This window comes from Polyodon spathula, chromosome 6 (assembly GCF_017654505.1).
Source record: "Polyodon spathula isolate WHYD16114869_AA chromosome 6, ASM1765450v1, whole genome shotgun sequence".
Classification (NCBI taxonomy): domain Eukaryota; kingdom Metazoa; phylum Chordata; class Actinopteri; order Acipenseriformes; family Polyodontidae; genus Polyodon; species Polyodon spathula.
In genome coordinates this window covers 19,460,466-19,482,057 of record NC_054539.1, presented here as the reverse complement: position 1 = coordinate 19,482,057, position 21,592 = coordinate 19,460,466, and the positions used below count along the sequence as shown (strand labels likewise).

The 21,592-nt window shown below is 36.0% G+C and overlaps 1 protein-coding gene across 2 annotated transcripts in view; it reads left to right on the top strand.

Moving 5' to 3' along the window:
* Positions 1-21,592, top strand: part of LOC121316976 (pleckstrin homology domain interacting protein) — an 88,001-nt gene that overhangs the window by 49,716 nt on the left and 16,693 nt on the right. For both annotated transcript variants that reach the window (XM_041252435.1, XM_041252433.1), the window contains exons 21-31: positions 5,110-5,250; positions 7,447-7,526; positions 8,159-8,378; positions 8,843-8,962; positions 9,326-9,433; positions 12,108-12,232; positions 13,928-14,010; positions 17,018-17,129; positions 19,001-19,062; positions 20,910-21,065; positions 21,418-21,538. In XM_041252435.1, coding sequence (XP_041108369.1) covers positions 5,110-5,250; positions 7,447-7,526; positions 8,159-8,378; positions 8,843-8,962; positions 9,326-9,433; positions 12,108-12,232; positions 13,928-14,010; positions 17,018-17,129; positions 19,001-19,062; positions 20,910-21,065; positions 21,418-21,538 — 1,328 coding nt within the window. The remainder of the gene's footprint in view (positions 1-5,109; positions 5,251-7,446; positions 7,527-8,158; positions 8,379-8,842; positions 8,963-9,325; positions 9,434-12,107; positions 12,233-13,927; positions 14,011-17,017; positions 17,130-19,000; positions 19,063-20,909; positions 21,066-21,417; positions 21,539-21,592) is intronic.

Sequence of the window (21,592 nt, the reverse complement as noted above, 5' to 3'; positions counted from 1 at the left end):
AAGGTTTTATAATATTGAAAAGCTTTGGTTCAATTAATCAACCTATGCACTGTTGCAATAAGCCACAAATGTAGTTTGTAAGGAAGGTGGAGTTGGTCTGTGTCACTGTATAGTAAGTGCTTCAGTTCATTCGATTCGAGAGGTCTGTATAGGTAAAAGTAAAGTTGTGCTTAAATTTCTTTCACAGTGTCAAGAAAAAGTTTGTGTTACATTTTTTTTTTTTTTTTTTTTTGGAGGGGGTAGGAATGTTTTTTTTTATATTTTTGTGAACACCATTGTCTCTGTATTGTGCGGAAAAACAGTGTTTCGCTGAGGTTTGGGATTTTTGAAAAGTTTATTTGATTTTAAAAAATATTTATTTTTGTTGTGTTGTGTAATGCAATTATGGCTGCTCCGTGACTGTCTGTGTTTACAGCGTTCAGTCACTGTATATTTCCTTAGAATAGCACGTAGTGCTGTTTGTTCAACCCAAAATCACAATTATTTAAATTTATTAAAAAAGGCAGCATTTCTCTGCTTTGCCTACACTTGCCTCAGTAAATGCATTGCAGAGTTTTTAAATTATTTAATCGTTTTGATTGGTACATTTCACTAGCTGTCTGATTGTGAGATGAGACATTTGTAAAAGATAATTTCTTTCGATTTTCTACTACTGTAGCTCTTTATAATAGTTTTTGTGTAATATTGGTTCTGCTTTCTCAGCATTGTAAACATTTGACCAAAAAAAACAAAACTTTACATTATTGTTCATTCCACAATGTGTATGCAACAGAAGCCACTGATTAGATTACAAAAACGTTTAATTAAACTTAGGCTAGGTAGTTTGTTATCTTTAGTATGTTTTTATTCTCTATTAATTAAAGTTTATTCATTGAAAAGGCAAGACAGAACCAGATCATTATTTTTTTTACGTTTGGTTTAATATAATATAGCAGGCTAATATTCCTTTTGAAGTAGGCAACAATAATTTTTTTTATTAAGTTGTCGTTCGTTAATGAAATTAATGTTCGGCTTTCAGATTTTGTTGTATAATACTCATTTAATCAAACCAAGTAGTGTAAGAAGCTGCTTGTATTGTTCATGACGTTTATCAAATCAAGTAAGCTTATTTGTGTATAAGAAACAATAGTTGCAGCCAGTGTCGTCTTACTTAAATGCGCTAAATTTTAAATCTTAAAGTAATTTTAAAGTAGGCTACAACCGTGGCAGCGGACGGTCTCTCTTTTAGCATGCAAGAACTTGTAGACTTGATACAGCTGTGAGAATTTATAAAGAAAACATTTTATGAGATTTTTAACTAGAGGTACAGGGAATATGACTCAGTGGTTATTGTGGTTCCATTGCTTATTGTTAGGGCTCTTCGTTTATGTCATCAAAAATAAAACCTAAAAACAAAGAGCCCTACTTTACAATAGAGCTTGTTTACAAGACTAGATTGCGCAGTATATATATTATATATAGTATAAGTGAAGTTTGCATGTGTGTTGCATTGAAAGCTGCACATTGTTTTGTCACTCAGGACATTTATCCAGTGCAAGGGTAAAAAAATTACAGTAATATAGCTTTAAGGTTTTTGCCTTTTTACACTTTTTACAGTCTTCTTCCCAGTTACTTGTTTTATGAGTGTGTGTTTAAGCCAAGAGCATTTAGATGTAACAGTCGATCGCTTCTCTTTGTAAAACAGCATGGAGTAAAGTGGTTTACCCTTATGTTCTGTGTGCAGTTATACTTGCAACTCCACTACAAAATAAAACTTGATGGAACAGAGAAATGCCTCCATATTCTACTGGGAGTGAGAGAGACGAATGTTTACATACCCCAATGTGTGGAAATACACGTACACTGGGGATTTAAACTGTTGACGACTATCTATATATAATATATATTTATTTGTATTTTATTAGATTTACAGTCATTCAATATGCATGTAAATACAATTTCTCTTGCCTATTGCCAGAGTAAGTTAGGAAAACGTCTTTTTAAGACAGAAAAGGAAATGTCAAACAGCAGATAGAGAGAAGCACAGGGACATTTGAGAGACTGAGAGAAAAGGAAAGATCAAAACAAAAAAAATGTATAGACATTGGTTCAGTGTAGTAGTGCAGTAGGTAAAGGGTCAGTTGGCATTAACAAGGTGTATTTTTTTTTTTAATTTGATTTCTGAATAATAATTCCTTAAGTGTACAATTAAAAAAATAATGGCCAGAAAGCACAAACTACCTGTTGACTAGGTAAAAGAGTACCCTGATTTCAAGGTTCTTTGTGAAGACAGTGGTACTATGCCTAAAGAACCTGTTGTATGCAAATACTGTGCATTAAAAATATCAGTTGACAGCGAAAAGAACCCATATGACAGGATAATAGAACACCTCCATAGTGCATGTCACATTTCTCTAAAACAAGAGGCGGCAAAACCAAGCGGTATCACAATGGTGCAATGGAAATGCAGGTCAGGCAGAGGGCTAAAGAGAAAGAAGGTCATAGTGCAATTCACTCAATTGTTGAAGCAATTTCCAAAGCTGGTTTGAGTTTACAAGTGGCTGATGGGCCTTTAGGAAAATTTACAAACCCTTTAAAAGGGTATCATGAAATTGCATTGGTAGATGTTTCTAATGTTGCTGTCTCAAACAGTGTCAGCATTGCTTTGGTTCTTGCAAAATAATTACCTCATTATGATAAGTGGTCAGGTGTCATCGCCACTGTATTTGATTCAGCACAGTACATGTTAAAGATGGTGAATGACATACGTGTTGGTGAAGGTGTCAGTAAACTCCTGCACGTCACAGATATGGCACATTTAATTCATGTTGCTGTTGACACTGCCCTTAGCTGCTCAGCAATGTCAGATGCTAGAAAACTGGTAGTCAAATTTGGTGTCTTGTTTAAATATGCCTACAAATTAGAACCACTGTGCAATGAAGAGTGTGCTAAAGTTGGAATTGCAAATGTATTGAAACTGCCAGCTGTTGTTCCTATCAGGTGGTTCAGTTTCTTTGAGAGTCTGCGTGTTATGCACATGTGGGCTGGCCTGATGGCTCTCTTGAATAATATGGCTGTCCCTGACAAAAAGCTTTCTGACCCTAAAATAAATAATTCCCACTCGCCAACAAACAGTCTATGCCAAGCTGGTGATTCTGGAAGAAAATCTTGAACCAGTGTTACCTGTGCAGAAAGAACTGGAGGGAGATGGTGCTACACTACACAAAATGTACCACTTTACTGATGTCAGGCTTTCCATTTGCTTGGAACAGAGCACAGAAGTTGTACCAACAGAACAGTGCAGTACCATTTTTGAGAATGCTGCCACCTGAAGATGCTGCTTATGTGAGGCAATCCATTGATGAATTCTGTGTAGCCCTGACTGTGAGAAATGAAAAAGAACAACTGCAAAGAATGTATCTAACACTGTAAAGAAGCTATAGGCGCAAGCAAGACTGCTTTATCTTTTCCTGAAGTCATCTCAGAGTCAGGAGTTTGACAACTACAGGGATACATTTTCCCTTGTGATAGTACTGAAGCTGTAATCTCAGAATCTAGTCAATCCAGTCACAATCCAGAACTCTTGGCAGTGAGATTTTGGAAGGATGCCTCAGCCAGATACCAGAGTCTGTCGGATTGATTGTACTTTGCATTCCGGCTGGAAAGTGCTGTAGTAGAGCGCTCTTTGAGTAAATTGCGCTATTTTCAAAGACCAGAGCATAGTACAATGTCAGAAAATACACTTAAATAACACATGATGATAGATGTTAATGGGCATCTGTAACCTAATTAGTGTAGTACAGCTGTGTTAATGTTTTGCTGTTTCCCTCTTTCTGAAGCATTTATGTTTATTGCTTTGGTGATTTTAAGATTAACAATCCTGGAGTATTCTGTTTATATCTTATTCAGTAAGTGTAGGATGTATAAAAAAAATAAGACAAAGTAGTTTTTTTTTTTTACATTTCAGTAGCGATCTCCATGAGAGCCACATAGGTTCAGTATAGTCTGAAATTGCAGTTTACAGTTGGAACAGAGAAAATGTCATGAAGTCTGTCAAACCTGATTTTTAATTTGATCTACCTTCTACATGAGCAGTCCTGTACATCCTGAGCCTTTTCCATGTGCATTGTTTTTGTGAGCTCTAGTTTCAAGGTATCTCTTGTGAAACTGCAAGTTTGAGTAGAAAGCCGCAAGTTGTAAAAAGCTTGAACCCTGAAGCTGTAGGTCTGTCTCATCTCACAGATATACTCGGATGGATGCACTCTTTAAACACTGTCAGACAGGGACGGCCAAACAGCAATGTAAAAAATTGAAAGATTTAGGGCTTGTATTACAGTAAATAAAAAAAACAAGACCACTAATTTTCTATCTACAAGTATTTGTCTTTGTTTAAGCTGGTTATATAAGAGTCAGTTGTTCTGAATCTAAAAACAAAAAAGAAAAACTCAGCAAAAAAACAAAACAAGCCCAAAGCTGAGCCCATGGTGTAGAAGTTGTTTTCTCTATTTAGAAAGTAAAACAGATATACTGTTATTGTACAGCACAGACTGTTGGATGCAAGAAAGGAACAACTAAAGGATTGTCTGTAAAGAAGCTATGGATGCAAGTGTTGTAAAATGTCAGAAAATACTATTGAGCAACAAATGATATGTTAATGGGCATCTGTAACCTAATTAGTGTAGTACAACTGTTTTATTTGTTTTTGTTGTTCTTGTTGCACTTTGTGCTTAAGCATTTGTTTTTCTTTCTAAATAAAACCTGATTTCTACCTGAATATTTATTTATTCTTTCTTGATTGTGTATTAAAAAAATCCACCTGATTTCACCCGGTTTTTAAAAAAAAGCATTTGCTGAAATTTGGACAACAATTTCACCCGAAAATCAGAACCCCTGTACATATCGTGTTGTGAACTCATCGTATACGTAGCGTATCGTGAAGTCACCCTAACGAGCAGCATCGTTTTAAACTTGTGAATACAGGGAGACTGTGCTTCTTAATGTTCATTTTGCCTTGTTCATGTGTGCTGCTGGCTCTTGTTTGAATTAGTCTATCTTTAATGTCGGGTTGCCTACATGTAGTTCTATGTTAAATATTTCCTTCAACCAAATGCCTTGCGTTACTCTTCCCAGAACCACGGACTTGAATCAGTGAGTGACGGCGTGGAGACGAGGAGAACGCAGGTAAACCAGCACAACTACCACACGAGAGCAGCGGTGGAGGAGACTAGCAGGCAGGGCGACACAGCCGAGGAAGAGAACAGCTCCTCAGAGGTAAACCGCCACACAAACAATATCCATATTATGAATAGGGGGGTCCAGAAGTACTATGGACAGATGTAAATGTACTTGCTTTCCTCTTGTTGGCATGAACCAGTCTGATCAAGCCTGTTTTGTATTATGTTTTGTAACAGCGTATGGTTTAGAGTAATATTTAAATATTTTAAACAATGACAGTGTTTTGTTCACACATTTTAGTTTTTTTTTTTTAATTTTGTTTTAATTTTGTAATGTCATTACAGGTACATTTATATACAGTAGTGCTGAGACAAATATCTGAATATTTGAATTAATATTATTTGACATGCATTCAGATACAAAAATCAGATGTTCGTATTCGCTAGAAATGACAAAGATGCCTTTATTTACCACCTCACCAGAAGCTGCACTATGGTTTCAAAAATGGCAAACAAAAAATAAAAATACATTATCAAAAAACACAGGATCAGCACAGCAGCTCTTGAGTCTCTATTTATAATTTTTAGACAACAAAGTGTAAATTAAACCAGATTATGTGTACGCACACATAGTGATCTCTGTGGAAAGCCGTCTGGGTCAAAAACGGTTTATGCTGCTTTAGAGCAAGTCAGAATACCATGGGACAGAAAAAAAAGCAAGCACGTCATTGAGTTTTTTCCCCCTTCAGTATTTAAAGTTACATTGTGGTTTTCATTTCCTTGTTCATCTACCAAAAGGCACAAGTAAACCTCCTGTTATTACTTTATGAAAAAGTGTCTATGGCCACTGTTTTACTGCGAAGAAATGACAAGGAATACAAAAAAAAAGTTTGGTGTCATTAGTACTATTTCGGGAGTAAACAAAACAATGTTTAATTTGAGCTGCTATTTGGCATCCTTTGTTTTGTAGTTAATTCAGTGGGGTAAAGTTAGGCCTACACAGCGTATTCGCTACTCCTGGGATATTTATTTTACTTTAACATGTTACATATTGTACATAAATAAAGGCACACAGACAGGGTCCACGCCCTGCCCCCGCCCCTGCTGCTGCTAATATTTAAATTATGAGCAAATATCCGAACATGAAAATCCTGTGTTCATCCCAGCACTAATAAATAGCAGTCAGCAGTGTTTATAAAATGAACAAAATAAAGGAGCTTGAATGCACACTGGAATTGACAGAAATATGGTAGAGAAAGAAAGAAGTAGAAAAGGAAAAGAAAAACAGCAGAACTGTGTGTGTGGTGTCTAAAGTGTATATACAGTGACATTTACAGATGCATGAATAGGTTAGTGAGCAAAAACAACACTCAAACTGCTTTAAACAAGGGGAAATTCTTTGCTTTAAAAGTAAGCAAACCGAAACAAGATTAATTAGTTTACAATATAGTGTTGCTGTGCGGTTTACTATAAGCCATCTCCATGCAAAGCTTTTAAAATAAATAAATAAATAAATAAAAAAATAGAAAGCAAACTGTAACCTGCAACTGATGGCTTCTTTCTTAACTTGAAGTCCCTGCCTCCCTGGTTCTGCTTTCTTAATATCTCTGTCACGGTACTTTGCACTCTTTCTTGACATTGCCAACAGCCGATAAGAATGTCAGTTTAAATATTGCTTCGGCTATTTTAAACAAACAACCGATAAGCTTGCTTTATTTAATTCAAAAGCATTTAAAAGCTACAACAACACACTGCCAATATCTGCAGCTGTGCACTCCATCATATAAACACATTGCACAAAAAAAGGGTGAAACACAAAGCTTTCTCAAGTGGTGTATTGAAACGTCACTGCTACACACAGCTGACTGACACACGCACACAGCCTGTCTCTCTTTAAAGGGGAACGCACCAAAAGGCTGACTTGCTATAACACTTGCTTCTGTTTCAATCACGGATGCTGCCAATGCCATTACTCTCATGGCCTAATTTTAATATTTATTTATTTAGCGGGGTGGTTATGTGAGGTCAGATATTCAATGTTCCACTGTATGGTAGAAGGGATATCACATTTTACTTGTTGACATTTTTTTCTTAAATACAAAAGACAACACAACAATCGATACATTTGTGTCTAAAAGAGCATTTACAAGTAGCATCAGTTTGTAGATTGAAAGGTTGAGTCAAAGAACTGGTGATTTGCTAAAGTTAAGACCTCATAAGTGACAGGTGCGAAAGCAGTAAATAACAATGCCCTTGTGATCTAATTTGTACCGGATTATATTTTAAATGACAGGAGGGTGAAGTTCGTCCGGCAAGTGGTGAAACCTCAGACGAGGAGGGGAAGGCCTGGCCAAGTGACAGCAGCAGCTCCAGGTAGGTGGAGTTCTGATATTTATATATATATATATATATATATATATATATATATATATATATATATATATATATATATATATATATATATATATATGCTCATAGCTCATGGAACATGGTACTCTAGGCCATATAGATTGCTGCACTGGCTAAGACTGTTAAAGGAACAGCAACATTAAAGGGATTATTATAAGACTTCTTGTATAACACCTTCAGCATTCAGTCACCTGAAGTAAAACATTTAGAACATTTTAAACATAAAGACTAATAATCTGCTGTTGCTGATCCCTAGAGAAGAACGTGATACTTCTCTTGGTCGATTCTCATCTAATTAACCATCTAATGTACCTATGTCTGTGACAACCAACCTTAAGACAAAGGGCTGTCCTATTCAACGTATGATTTGTTAAACTGATGCCGTTGTCTCAACACACAGAATGCTGTGTTCTACTGCTTGTAGCTCTATCCGTTTTGAAAACACAATTGATGTATATCAAATAGGTTACTGCTGTTGCATGAATTTCATTACATATCTAGTTTTCTTTGTTCATGTTCAAGATACAACTTAATATGCAGAGTCTAAGCCACCTAAAACGGTTTTCCTGGCTCTCATTCTTAGTTTTGTGTTTCAGTGACTACACAAGTGATTATTCTGATTGGACAGCAGACGCTGGCATCAACCTGCAACCACCAAAGAAAACTGTTCGACACAAAAAGAAAAATGCAAGCAGTTCAGAGGAGGATGGGGAGAAGAAAAAGGAAAAAGAGAACAAAAAGGAGAGGAAGAAAGAAAAACGAGACAAAGATGGTGCGTTACCAAAGAAAAAGAAGCCAAAGGAAAGAAGAATGAAGGTATCTAAAAATACATTTTAAAAACAAATGCAAAATAGATGTTAAATGTGCGTACAATTGATAGTTTAATTGCTGGCATGGTGAGTTTAAAAATCTTTACAGATGTACTAAACAGTGTTTTTAGTTGTAAATGGTTCATATTTCCACCCCTTTTAGATTGATTATTACTATAAAAATGATACTGACATAAATTAATTTAAGTTTTGTATCTTAAACCAAGCTGACAATAATGCTTTAAATTTGAAATTGTGCCTGCACTGAGCTGTGTTAAGCCTAGTATTGAGGCATTTTGTTAACTTCATCAGAAAACATTTTTTTTATGATCTGAATAAATGTAGTAGAAAAACCCAGTAACACGTTACAGACATTTACATTTTATAATGGGAATCCTCATTTAAACCTAAATCTGGTATAGTGTATCACAAATTTTTAATGCTTTTTTTTTTTTTTGTAAACTTTTTCAGAGACTTCCAGCGGAAGAGTTCCATGATCAAGGTCTGACTCTGGAGGAATGGCTGCCTTCGCCGTGGATCACAGACACTGTCCCACGGAGATGCCCTTTCATACCACAGATGGGAGATGAGGTATGCCTCATTTGATGTGGTGCACATTTATAAGTGTAATGGCAGTAGTATTAAGTCTGCTGTTTTAAGTCATTAAAATAGACTCATCTGTCTAAGTGGGCATTGTTTTGAAAATGTCTTTGCTAAAAAAAAACATTTCCCCAGCTACCTTACAAGTATTTAGCACCACAGGAGACCAGGCTTGTGTATTCCTTAAAGCTATACACATCAATCAGAGATACTGTCATAAAAAAAAAAAAACACATCAGTGGTTTTTAGTGAAGGAATTGTCAAATTGTAAAATTCCAAGACAGCACTGTAGTTGTCCAAGAGATGTGCATTCTATTTCTTCAGATAGTAACCTTTTGAAATGTTGCTTTCCAGGTGTACTATTTCCGTCAGGGTCATGAAGCATATGTGGAAATGGCCAAGAAGAACAACATTTTTAGTATAAACCCTAAAAAGCAGCCCTGGCACAAGATGGAGTTAAGGGTAAAACACCTTTACAAACTAATTTCATATACATAACATTGCAGAGTTTAGAATGCACGAAAGTGTAGAACATGTCATATATTAACAAACATGGGAATTGCAGATTAAGGCATTTATAAAATATATTTTGTAGGTAAATTGTTGATTTTGTGAGAAGTAATAAATCATTTTAGTTGCATCTTGGGGTGCAGTCGTGACCTCCAGTGCAGTAGTTAAGTTGAACTGGTGTATTTATCCCTAGTAGCTTAAATATATTTTATAATTGTTTATTTATTATAGGAAATCTTTTAGTCGTCAACATAAACAGCTGTTTTCACAGACCCCTATTATAAACGACTGGTTTCACGACCTTACCTAAAATAACATTAGGTCAGCCAAGATTAGTGAAAATCGGGATTTATAAAACCAGCGCCAAATTATATATTTGACTTATTATTAAGTTGTAATACTGCGTAGTTAAAATAAACAAGGTACAACTCATTTAGAATGCAATGTTACATTTTTGTCTGCAATGAAACATTTACATTAAATTCATAGCCATTATATTACAAAGCACTGCTTTTATTTATTTATTTTATTTATTGAACTAATGTTTAGGCTAGCAGATTGACAGGGTATTAGTTTCAAGGTGCAGTTTACTTTGTGGGCTACAGTGAATTGTAAAAACTACTTTTTAAACTATTTTAATATCATGTCTAACATGATTATTATTATTATTACAAAGTAAACATAAAAATATACATTTTCCATTAATGTGGGTGTAACATATACTTCTAGTAAACAGGGCTTGTAATCATGTTCAGGATTTTTTTTTTTTAGAAACAGGTTCAGATTTACTTCTAGGTCTGCTGTATTGTCTAGTGCATAATGCAGTTTTTTATCAAGGAACACAAGAAAGTGTCTGAAACAGTAAGTTGTGAAACAGATGGCAATTGTTAAATATGAAACGTGCTTAAATAAATGCAGTTGTGTGCACATGTCCGTGTATGAATTTAACAAAAAGCTCTTGGACTGTCAGTATGTGTTTTGTCAGATATATTCGATAGATGATATGTAATTTTGTGTGTGTGTATGTGTGTGTGCGTGTTAATTTCATCAACATGATTTTCATGCTTCAGCTGACAACATCAAGGCTTTTCAGGCAAAACACTCTATAGCTCATGTTTTGCAAACTTGAATGGCCACCAAATAGCTGGTATGATCCGCCATCGAGAAGGCCTGGTAAATGTGTTCCTGAAAAAATTTAAATTTCTAAAATATAATTCTGCTAAACTTAATATAATTATGTACAAGTATAAACTATATATGGGATATGTTATAGTATACCCACCATATATAAATTATATAGGGGTATTAGTGTCAAGAAGGTGTTTTTTAAGCAAAGTTCCTGTTCCTTTAGCCAGAGCATTTGCAATGGGGAAAAATTTATTTCACCAGAAAAGATGTTCCCTTAGGCGAAGTGTTCTCTTAGGTGGTGTTCCTATATGCAGAGACAACTGTAGCTCTGAATAACTTCCTTTTCATTTAGATATATCTCAGTCATTTAGAGAGATCTCTAAATGGTCAGGAAGTCCATTCAAAACATTCACAGGAAGTCATTTAGAGAGATCTTGAAATTAGTTCTTGTTCATTTTGAGATCTCGCTAAGATTTGTTATATTGTTTTATAAATGCTGCATAAGAGCAACTTCAAAATTGTCTTTAAAAAAGGAACTGTGTTACCTTCTGACGACCTATTATTATTCTACAATGTTAAAGGGATCTAGCCTAGCCTACCCATAACAACAAAAACATAAGTTTGTATAATTTGTGGAAATTACTACTTTTAGTTCTATCCCTAAAGGTAAAACTTCCATGCATTATCACTCCTTCCATTTTGCCGTACTTTAAATTACAGGAATTCTTTGATTTGTTGCTGAGGAATAGAAACGGCAAACTGGAAAGCTGTCGTTTACAGCTTCTCAGAACGCACATCTATGTTAAGTTTCAAATGTAATCTACCCCTGGGTCAGTATTTTCATAACATTTTAGGTAAAGGTATCTTAAATTAGGTAGATACATTTTTTGTACATAGAAGTAGTATGGAAGGGAGGCAAGTTACCTTAAAGTTGCTTATTATGCCAACTTAGGAAAACCAAGTTATGTCTTACAATATCTTCACCTGTCAACTCGGGACCACTTGTCACAACATTTATTTATTTGTTTATTTTTTAATTTGGAATCGAGAAATTGTTTTTTTACCCCATTTTCTCCTCCAATCTGAACTGCCCAATTTAAGCCTGGCTCACTGCTGTAACCCCCATGTTGATTCGGGAGAGACAAAGACGAGCACACGCGTCCTCCGAAACATGTGCCATCAGCTGTCCACTTTTCACTCTGCAGGCCCATGAAGCAGCTACCTTGCAGCTCTGGGCCGTTTGCAAGCAGGCATGCTAGCGGCCGGCCAGTCTACAGGGGTCGCTGGTGCCCTCCCCACCCCGGGTGGCGCTCGGCCAATTGTGTGCTACCCCCTAGGAACTGGCCTTCATGGTCGGCAGTGGATTTAAGCCTGGACCCGAACCGGCGACCTCCAGGCTATAGAGCGCAGCCTGCACGCCACCCGGAATGCCTTTACTGGATGCGCCACTCAGGAGCCCACAGCACATTTTATACAGAGAATTGGTTTGTTCTTACAGGAGCAAGAGTTGATGAAGATTGTTGGGATCAAATATGAAGTGGGACTGCCCACCCTATGCTGCCTCAAACTGGCTTTCCTTGACCCTGATACTGGTAAACTGACAGGAGGATCCTTCTCCATGAAGTAAGTATAATTTATAGAATAAGACATTTGAGGGGTGGTTTCATACACTAGCGCTAATCTGGGACTACTTTACATTCCCTAAAGTATTATTATCGAAGATTACTGCAAATCTAAGTTGTGATATCATCCAGAAATTATTTGTTGGCATTATGCTCGCCAGTTCATGACATAATTCAAGCCACTACGAAATTGAAGCCATAAGGGCTTTGTACAAATAGGTAGATTTGGGTTTGACACTAAAACCGCTGAGTTTTTGGACTTTGTACAACCACCGAACCTTCAAAATGTACAGCTTCATTTTAAAACGGCTTTGTTATTTGTGAACATCATACACAACATTTTCATGGCAGAAACTGTATTTATATTGAAAATTAACCTTTTTTTTTTTCAAAAACAGCACATATAAACATCAAAAACTGTAATAAAATAGACTTTACGCAATAAACTTCTGTGTAAAAGTGTAGGAAGCTGTCTGCACATATACAATTATAAAACATAAATAACTAGTTATAAAAGTAGCGTAAAACTAAAATATAACATAACTTATGCAAAGTGAAAGCGCTTTGAGTGAAACAGAGTTCAGTACCAATATCAGTGCATTTGCTACAGACTGCCTTTTCACAACAGGTGCAGACATCAAAAGACATATGTTTTTATTGCATTTAGCAACCTGGCATTGTCTTTTATTCCGTGTGCCAGTGGGCGCAGCGCTGGCTGAAGGTTGAGGGGCATTTGCCAGCCGGCTTTCATGTCTCTTATCAAAATGTTTCTGCCGTAGCTCCAGGGCTAGCTGCAAAATGAAGTCCCTCAGAGTGATTGTATTGCCGGTGCACTCCTTATACAAAACCAAAGCGTTGATGGCTGCCAGGTCCAAAACATTATAAAAAAAACAGCCACAGGCCACCTGCGAGTACCACCATTGACAGACTACAGCTGTGCCATTTAATCCAGTATGTCCACTTCATAATTTTTATTTTTACACCTGTACACACTCAGGGTGCAAACTGTCGTTCTGCCTGAGGAGTGTAATGGAGTGCAGGGAGGCTCGCGTGGCTTGAGCTGTTGGTGGTAACCCTATTCAGAGGACAGGCAGATGAGAAAAAGTAGAGTAGCTGTAGCACACTGTATTGTGATTCAACGTGGATATTTTGTGTCAACTGCTAATAAATAAATTAATAATAATAATAATAATAATAATAATATATGATGTGTAGAATGACTTTCATTAGTGTTTCAGCACTCGACAGGAGTATGTAATACGTTTTTTCACAATGACTTTGATTTTACTTCAAAGCCCAGACTAAATTGTCGGCTATATGTATTGGTTTGAATATGCCGCATAAACTGAGAGTCTGGCGGTTGCAGAAGCAAGTGCTTATAACTTATTTCTTTTTACGATATTGCAGCTGAAACACCGTATGGGTATTTAATTCAAATATTTAGTAACACTCAACGGGCATGCACGAGATATTCACGTATGCAGAAATTTTAATTGCAAAAGCCGTTTAAAAAGCGGCTATGTCAGTGCTAGTATTTAATAAAAAAAAATAATAATAATAAAAAAAATCATACTACAGCTGGTACATTTTTAAAGGAAAACTGAGATTAGAGAGTATAATATGTGTGCAATGTTTTAATTGGTGTAAATGCATTATTTTTATTGTGTTATTTATTTTTTTATTTTTATATCAATAGGTACCATGATATGCCAGATGTTATTGATTTCCTAATTCTTAGGCAACAGTTTGAAGACACAAGGACAATACAGTGGCGCATAGGTAGGTGCCTCAACTATAGTATTATATTGTCTTTTTTGTGGGATTTTTGTTCTAGAGATGTAATGGAAGAGCATGTACAAATCTACATGTGCCTCAAAAGTTTACACATCTGTAAAACTAGGGGATAAATTGAGGTCTCTTTCTGTATGTTTTTTATGTAGGAGACATTCTCTCTCTGTCTCTCCTGAACCTCTTGTGGTAATATGTATGTTAGTGACATAGTGAAACTTTAATTCTCCACTTTATAAATAAATTAATAAAACAAATAAAAATAATCAAGTAATAGATGTAGTTTGGCATTCAGATCACAACCTAGAACTATTTGTAATATTAAGACCATTAATACATTGAATAACATTTTCAAACTGGAGTTGCCAGCAACTTTACGGCTTCCAGTACCAGTACCAAACACTTTAGCAAATAGTGCAGAGTGAATACATAGGTTACTATATGTGTTCCATAGTAACCAGGGTAAATCAGGAGTTATAAGCCAGTTTTTCATTTGACCTTTAGGAGAGCTCAAAGGTCACTGGCAATGACATTTTTTGATAGAGCATACATGGGTTATTATATGTTTTCCATAGTAACCATGACCCTGTCTGCACTCTATAACGAGTTATTAGCCAGTTTTGTAAGATGATGATGTCATCCAACATGGCCACCATGTTTTTTTTTTGTTTTTTGTTTTTTTTTTTTTTTTAAATTGTACCAACTTCCCTTGAACAAAGTTTAAAGACAACCACTCTGAGATCATGTGTGCCAATTGTTGGTTCAATCGGACTAGTGGTTTCAGAGACGACTCTTTTTGTAAGCCGCTTTTGTATGTTATTGATGTCATCCAGCGTGGCTGCCATGTTTTTTTTTTTTATTGTAGCAACTTTCCTTGACCTAATCTTATGCTAGGATAATGTGTGCCAATCTTTGGTTCAGTCAGACTAGCAGTCTGGGAGAAGATCTTTTGTAGTTTGTGATTATGATGTCTGTACCTTGTGATTATGATGACATGCAGCATGGCCACCATACCACACAACCTGCTTCTTACGAACACCAGTTAATCTTGGACTATCCCTCAACAAGTATACCAACTTTCAGCACTCTGCAATAAGTGGTTTTCAAAAGAAGAATTTTTATATTTAGGCAAAATGCTTTTTTTTTTCCAGTCCAATATGGCAGCCAATCCATGTAATTTCCGACATATGCTCAATTAACATCTACCAGCTTCCCATAAGCATCTACCATCCTACTGAATTTTCGCAGTTTTGGAGCAACTTTTGACGGAACGAAAAATAATAATCCCAGCAATAACAATAGGCTTCCCAGCCCTATGACCTGGAACCCTAATTAATGGTAATCCACTTAAAACAGTGTAATTATTTAATTATCCCTAGATTTTGTAAGAGCAGTTGACAGCCTGAGAGATGTGCCTATCCAGATGAACAATATTTATCAAGAGTTATTAAGGGTACTAAAATCTGGAGGTATATGGAGTTTGTCTGTCTCCATCTTTGTCATATTTTGGGAGACACTTTTTCAGTTTAAAGTAAACTTAAATTTATCACAACTGAATAAGTCTGGGTTAAACGTGTTATGTGCATTTAGTGTAAGACATGGTGATTTACTTTTTCATGGTACTGATGGACCCAGTTTTGTATACAAAGCTGAATCTGGTGCTTTCCCTCATTAACCCAGACATTTCCATAATATACCATTGCAAGAACAATAATAACAAAATACAGTAATTCCTAAAACTGAAAGGCTGTATAAAGGGAATTGTAAACAGTGTTATTTGTAATTATATAAGGTAGCCAAACTTCACTCTAGAACAGGGAATGTAATAGCGTAATGCACAATTCATGTCAGATGGTATTTGGTAGTTGATTACAGAGCTGAAATAATGTAAAACTCTAAAATCCAAGTGTAAGTCACATTCAGTCTGCCACAGCTTTCAGGGAGATGTAGTTAGCCAGTGGAGTTAAATGAAGTGGCGAGTCAGAAAGGGGAACAACAAAGCAAGTTAACCTTGCATATTAACTTCGGTGGCTTTAAGTGTTAACCCTTAGCGGTCCATTTATTCAGCGCTTGTCAGGCATGTCGGGTCCAATTTATTTTTACACGCCCTGTTTACATTTTTTTTTTTCCCCCCAGAGTAAAACAGGTTTAAAAGGCACTGAATCGAAAAAGGACACTCAGTACTGCATCTCCAGCCAAGCCCCACCCCTTGTTCACTGTATTTTTCACATACCTTTTTATAGATGTGCATACTGATAAACCTCTCCTGATCACTCGTTTTATCACCAAACTCCTCAATAATGAGATCCAAGTCATTATTTGATTACTATAACATCTCCAAAAAGCTCTGCAAATGAACGACATATTCTTTGAGCGCTGGCTGCAGAAGCACCTATCTCCTTTGTTTGTTTTTTTGTTTTTGTTTTTTACGGCTTCTTTCGGCTCCTATTGGTCACACCATTGAAAGGTTTTCTTGGCTTTTTCCGGAGAAAAACGACTAGAGACCTGTGCTTTACGTCTTTTTGATGTCGGACAGGGTTCCACATCGGACTGAAAAGGGAAAATTGTAATGTCAGACCTGGTCCAGCATAGGACCTCAAAGGGTTAAAAAGGCAGATCGGATCAAGCCTAAGACCAAGATACATTCATCAGATGATGCTGTAAACCGCGATATGCAGTAATTGTGCTGTATGATAGCTTTGGGCATGGATTGAAATATTTGACTTTGGGTTGTATAACAATGTAAGATTGTACTTGGGTGAGAAGCCAATAGAGTGGTGGTTTGTGTTGTTTTGCCCCCTTTATTAAATGATCGCAATTCTGCAAATATCCACCATTACAATGCTCCTACAAGTCATGTCACAGGAAACCCTGCCTCATTTTGATTCCCGTGGGTGGTTCTGTCAAACCATATAGCTGCAATAACAAATGAATTTTTGATTATGTAAACTGGGTTTTGTTTATGACTCTTAACAGAGTGTCTTTCATCAACATGTAGGTGATCGCTTCCGTTCTGTGATTGATGACGCCTGGTGGTTTGGAACAATCGAAAGCCAGGAGCCATTTCAAGCTCAGTATCCTGATAGCTCATTCCAGTGTTACAATGTCTGGTGAGTGCAGGGGCACGGGAACTAGGGGTTCTGGGGGTTTGGCAGCGGCACCAGCTGCTAAAATCAGCTAGTCACAAGTGCCGCTAACTGGGGTTGCCGCTTTGTGAAGCAATGCTAAAAAGTGACACAGTGGCATTCTGGATGCGCCATTCAACTTATCAGCAGGCACTGGAGCACAAATCAACCTCCTGAAGTTTTCTGACCGTCCTTGTCTTCAACGACTACTATAAATAAAATAGAGCTGCTCAACCTGTTTTTACAAGTAACCCATTCTAAATTGCAGTATTTAAAGTGTATTATAACAGTATACACTACTTTTATGATTTGTTTGTTCTACACGTTTTATGGTAAGCATGTTGTAAACTCTGTAGCAAGGACTGTGGTTAAACATTTACTTAAATAGATAAACATGTGTTGGTGCTGCTTCGTTTTATTAACCTGTTTAAAATAGCAACTCGATGTATGGCTTCCATCATGTACAGGGGTTACAGTTTTGTTTAATGGCTTTCAGCACCCTCACTATAAAAATTGTTCCAGCGCCACTGGGTGAGTGGCAATATATTTATTCATTTAGATACAGTGTGTTTTACGGGATGACAGCAAATTTATTTGTAGAAAGAAAATATTTTATGTAAATATTCACATTTATTTATTATTTATTTCATTAATAGCAAATGATCATCAAATTCTGAAACTGATAATGGCTCCATGCTAGCACTGACTCCCCAAATTGCAGTTATTGAGTTAGTTACAGTCTGATTTAGTGCAGTTTCTCTGATCGGGTATGTCCTCTCTGTTTTATTTGGAGTCTATTATAATGATCTAAATGTAATTGGTACTAAATATCATTCCCTCATTGGTAACAGAAAATAAGTCTGTTTATGGAAAAATAAAATGATTTAGTAGGAGTAGCCTTCTAATCAATAAATTATATTATTTGTTGGTAGTATGGGTCAGTGAAGACACTTGCTATTTATGTTATATTTAAGGCCAGTGCTACAATAATGTGACATTTGAAAAAATATATTATAAAGAATGCTGTACTGAGAAATGTCTGTAGCTGTGTATTTTTGCGGTGCATGCTTTGTAATATTATGTATTTTACATGTTGTGAAAGTATTTTTTTTCAAAAGTTTGGGTACTGAATGTTGCATATCTTCAGTGAAGTATAGTTAGGTGCCTTAACTATAACATTATAGTGACATTTCTTGTGAGATTTGTATTCTAGGGAAATAATGGAATAGCCCATACAGATCTACATGTGCCACATAAGTTTAGACTAATCTGTAAAGCTAGGGGGATTGATTGAGGTGTCTTTCTGTATGACTGTATGTGGGTGACTTTCTGTCTGTCTGAACCTTTTGAGGGTATTTCTATCTGTAATGGTGTGGGAATCTGCTGCGAGAGATGAGAGACAGGTAATGGATTTGAAATGCTGCACCTCTGCCCAGGTTTTTTTACAATAATTTAGTCGAGCAAAGTTAGACCTTTTGTAATATTGAAAATACAAAAATAAATAATTAACGCTTGCAAATATATCATTTCCATATTATAAATGCTGGAAGAAGATGAATTAATTTTAACTTGAGACAGTCTAGATGGACATTGTGTTACTACTTACTGACTGTACAAAAAACTTGTAAATGGTAAAGGCAAAAAATGAAATGTTTGCGATTTTCTTTTCTTTTTTAAGTTCAGTTTTGGAGATATATCATATTCTTTCATATGTGCAGTTTGATCAGATAGAACTACAGATGTCTGTTTGATTTTTTTTTATTTGATTCTTTCTGTTTTTCTTATAACTTTTATATGCATTTGTTTCAATTTTAAAGGGGAACCTTAAACAATTAAAAATCTCTTCACCCTTTTAGCTGGGATAATGGTGACACAGAGAAGATGAGTCCGTGGGATATGGAAATCATTCCTAATGATGGTATGTAGCTCATTAGGCTCCATTCGAAAAATTTCAGTTTTGATGTAATGTCTCATTTTTATATATATATATTTAAGTGGCAACTTCACATTTTTAATGTGTAGGAACTGTGCAGGCAAAATCTAACGGTGTCCTTCACTTCAACCTGTGACCTCCATTTTGTGGCTTTTTGGTTTTAAAAAGATTGAACGTTTCAAGATGTTGCTTTCATAATCTGTATGTAGGTGTATTCTGTAATTCTTCAGGCTTAGTTTGATTGTGGGTGTTCTACAGAAAAAAAAATCTTTCTCTGCCGCTGTGCCAAAGCCTTGTATCTCAGGAACCATTTTTTTCAGTAGTTCAAATATGAAGTTTTAGTTGGCTTTGTATTTGCAGGGTTATATTAACCCTTCAACAACATTTAGCCATTCACTAAACGTTTAAACTAAATTCAGAGATGTCTCTCACTAAACGCATTCAGTGTTATCCATGTGGATTATTGTTACTTAACAGGTTTTTCAATGCATTCTTTATTTCTTGCTAAATGAGTTTAATTACACAATTCCTCAATGTTAGTTTTACATTTTCTTTGTGTGCGATTGTTGCAAAGCACAATCAGTAAGTGTCCAAGTGACTGGTCATGTTAAAGACTTCGTCATTGTGTTCATTTATAAGCAGTTCATGTATTTTCATTGGATGATTTAAAAAGTAATTTACAAAAACATAAAGGGTATTTCAATCTGTAATTTTCCTCAGTCATAGTTTCAGTGCCCACACAAACCTGCTGGAGTAGAAATAACAAAGCAAACACCACAGCAGTCATGTAAATGAGGGGAAATAACAGCACTTTCCACTTCAGAGCTGTCACATATCTCACAACTTGTGCCGTGCATCAACCGTGTTTATCATTTACACTGTATTAAACAGAGAATCAATATGACAATATACTCCTGTAACAGCTTGCATGCTTCTAACAAGGCTGCATAGGCACAGTAATTGCAGTTTATTACAGTCATGCTCTGAAACAATATCTTGTAATTATATATAGAGGTGGCTGCTGATGGGTGTCGCAGAAACTATATCATGTATCGTTCTACAATTTACCTTAATTTTATGGTTAACTGTATCTCTTGTATTCATCAAACATTCAATTGGTAATCCAGGCAAACCTTTTTTATTTTGGGATTAACAAATCAAACTTCAAAAAATGGTTTAGGTAGTTAATATAGTGCCAGAATATGGTTTTAGAAATGTTCTGATGTTTTCACACACACACACACACCAACAGTTAAAAGCTGCTCTGTTTTTTTTTTTTTTATTAAAGAGCTTGCCTTCTTTATCCATAGCTGAAAGCTTGTGCAAATGGCATTGCTTATTTGTGGGGTCACATCACCACATACGACACACCAGTGCAGATATTTATAACAAAACGCACAATAATAGATGATTCAGTTATACTTTTAATAAACTTTCAATTCCTCTTTGAAACTCTGAAGAACATCAGCTGTAACAGTATGAAAGATTGCAAAACGATGTACTGTATGTCAGTCAGTTGTGATTGATACATGAAGTCCCTCTTGCTTTTTCCCCATTGGCTAACAAGTCACTAGAACAGCACCTAAATATGTGAAGGATGCTCCACAAACATGCATTGAGTACTGTAGGTATTTACAGCTCAGTAGAGTGAGGATGGCCAGATGTCATATACTGCGGTAAATTACTGTATTGTAAAATGTAATATTTTTTTTTAAAACCAAAAAAAAAAAAAAAAAAAAAAGATTTCTGTGGAGCAGATTCCATTTCTTAATATGTAACTACAGTTAGTTTTTTCTTTTATTCCACTGTAACTCTGTGCTCTGTTTTTCCAGCGGTTTTTCCAGATGAGCTGGGGCTAAGTGTCCCTCTTACAGAGGACGAGCATCGGCAGCTGCTTTACATACCTTTAGAGGGAGAATGGGGCCCCCGGACCAGGGACGAGGAGTGCGAGAGAATCATTGCCGGAATCAACCAGCTAATGACACTGGGTATACTAACATACTGACATAGTTGCTGTCTATTTGGTTTTTCGTCACTGAAATGTAGCTTAAACCCAAAATATTGTATTATTACTATTCCATTGTGCTCAAATACAAATAGTTAACTGCTGTAAAACCTGAAAACTGTATGCTCAGAATATTGTGCTTCTTTTATAACTAACAAGTTTTTTTTTTTTTTTTACTAGTACTTGATGATAATGTTTTAAACACTTTATACTGAAACGTTTTATGGGAAATGGAGTCCTGGTCATTGTGCAGTTTTGAAATATGAATCAAACTAGGTTTATATCTACCATTTTTCATTCTGACACATCTTAATCATGTACTTTTTTTATTCCAGATATTGCTGCACCATTTGTAGCACCTGTGGATCTTCAAGCATATCCTACATATTGCACTGTAGTGGCATATCTCACTGACCTAGGCACAATACAAGAGAGGCTAGAGAACAGGTTTTACAGGTAAGCTGAATCCATTCTTTCATGACCAGGTATTGTGTTTCATGTACTTTCCAG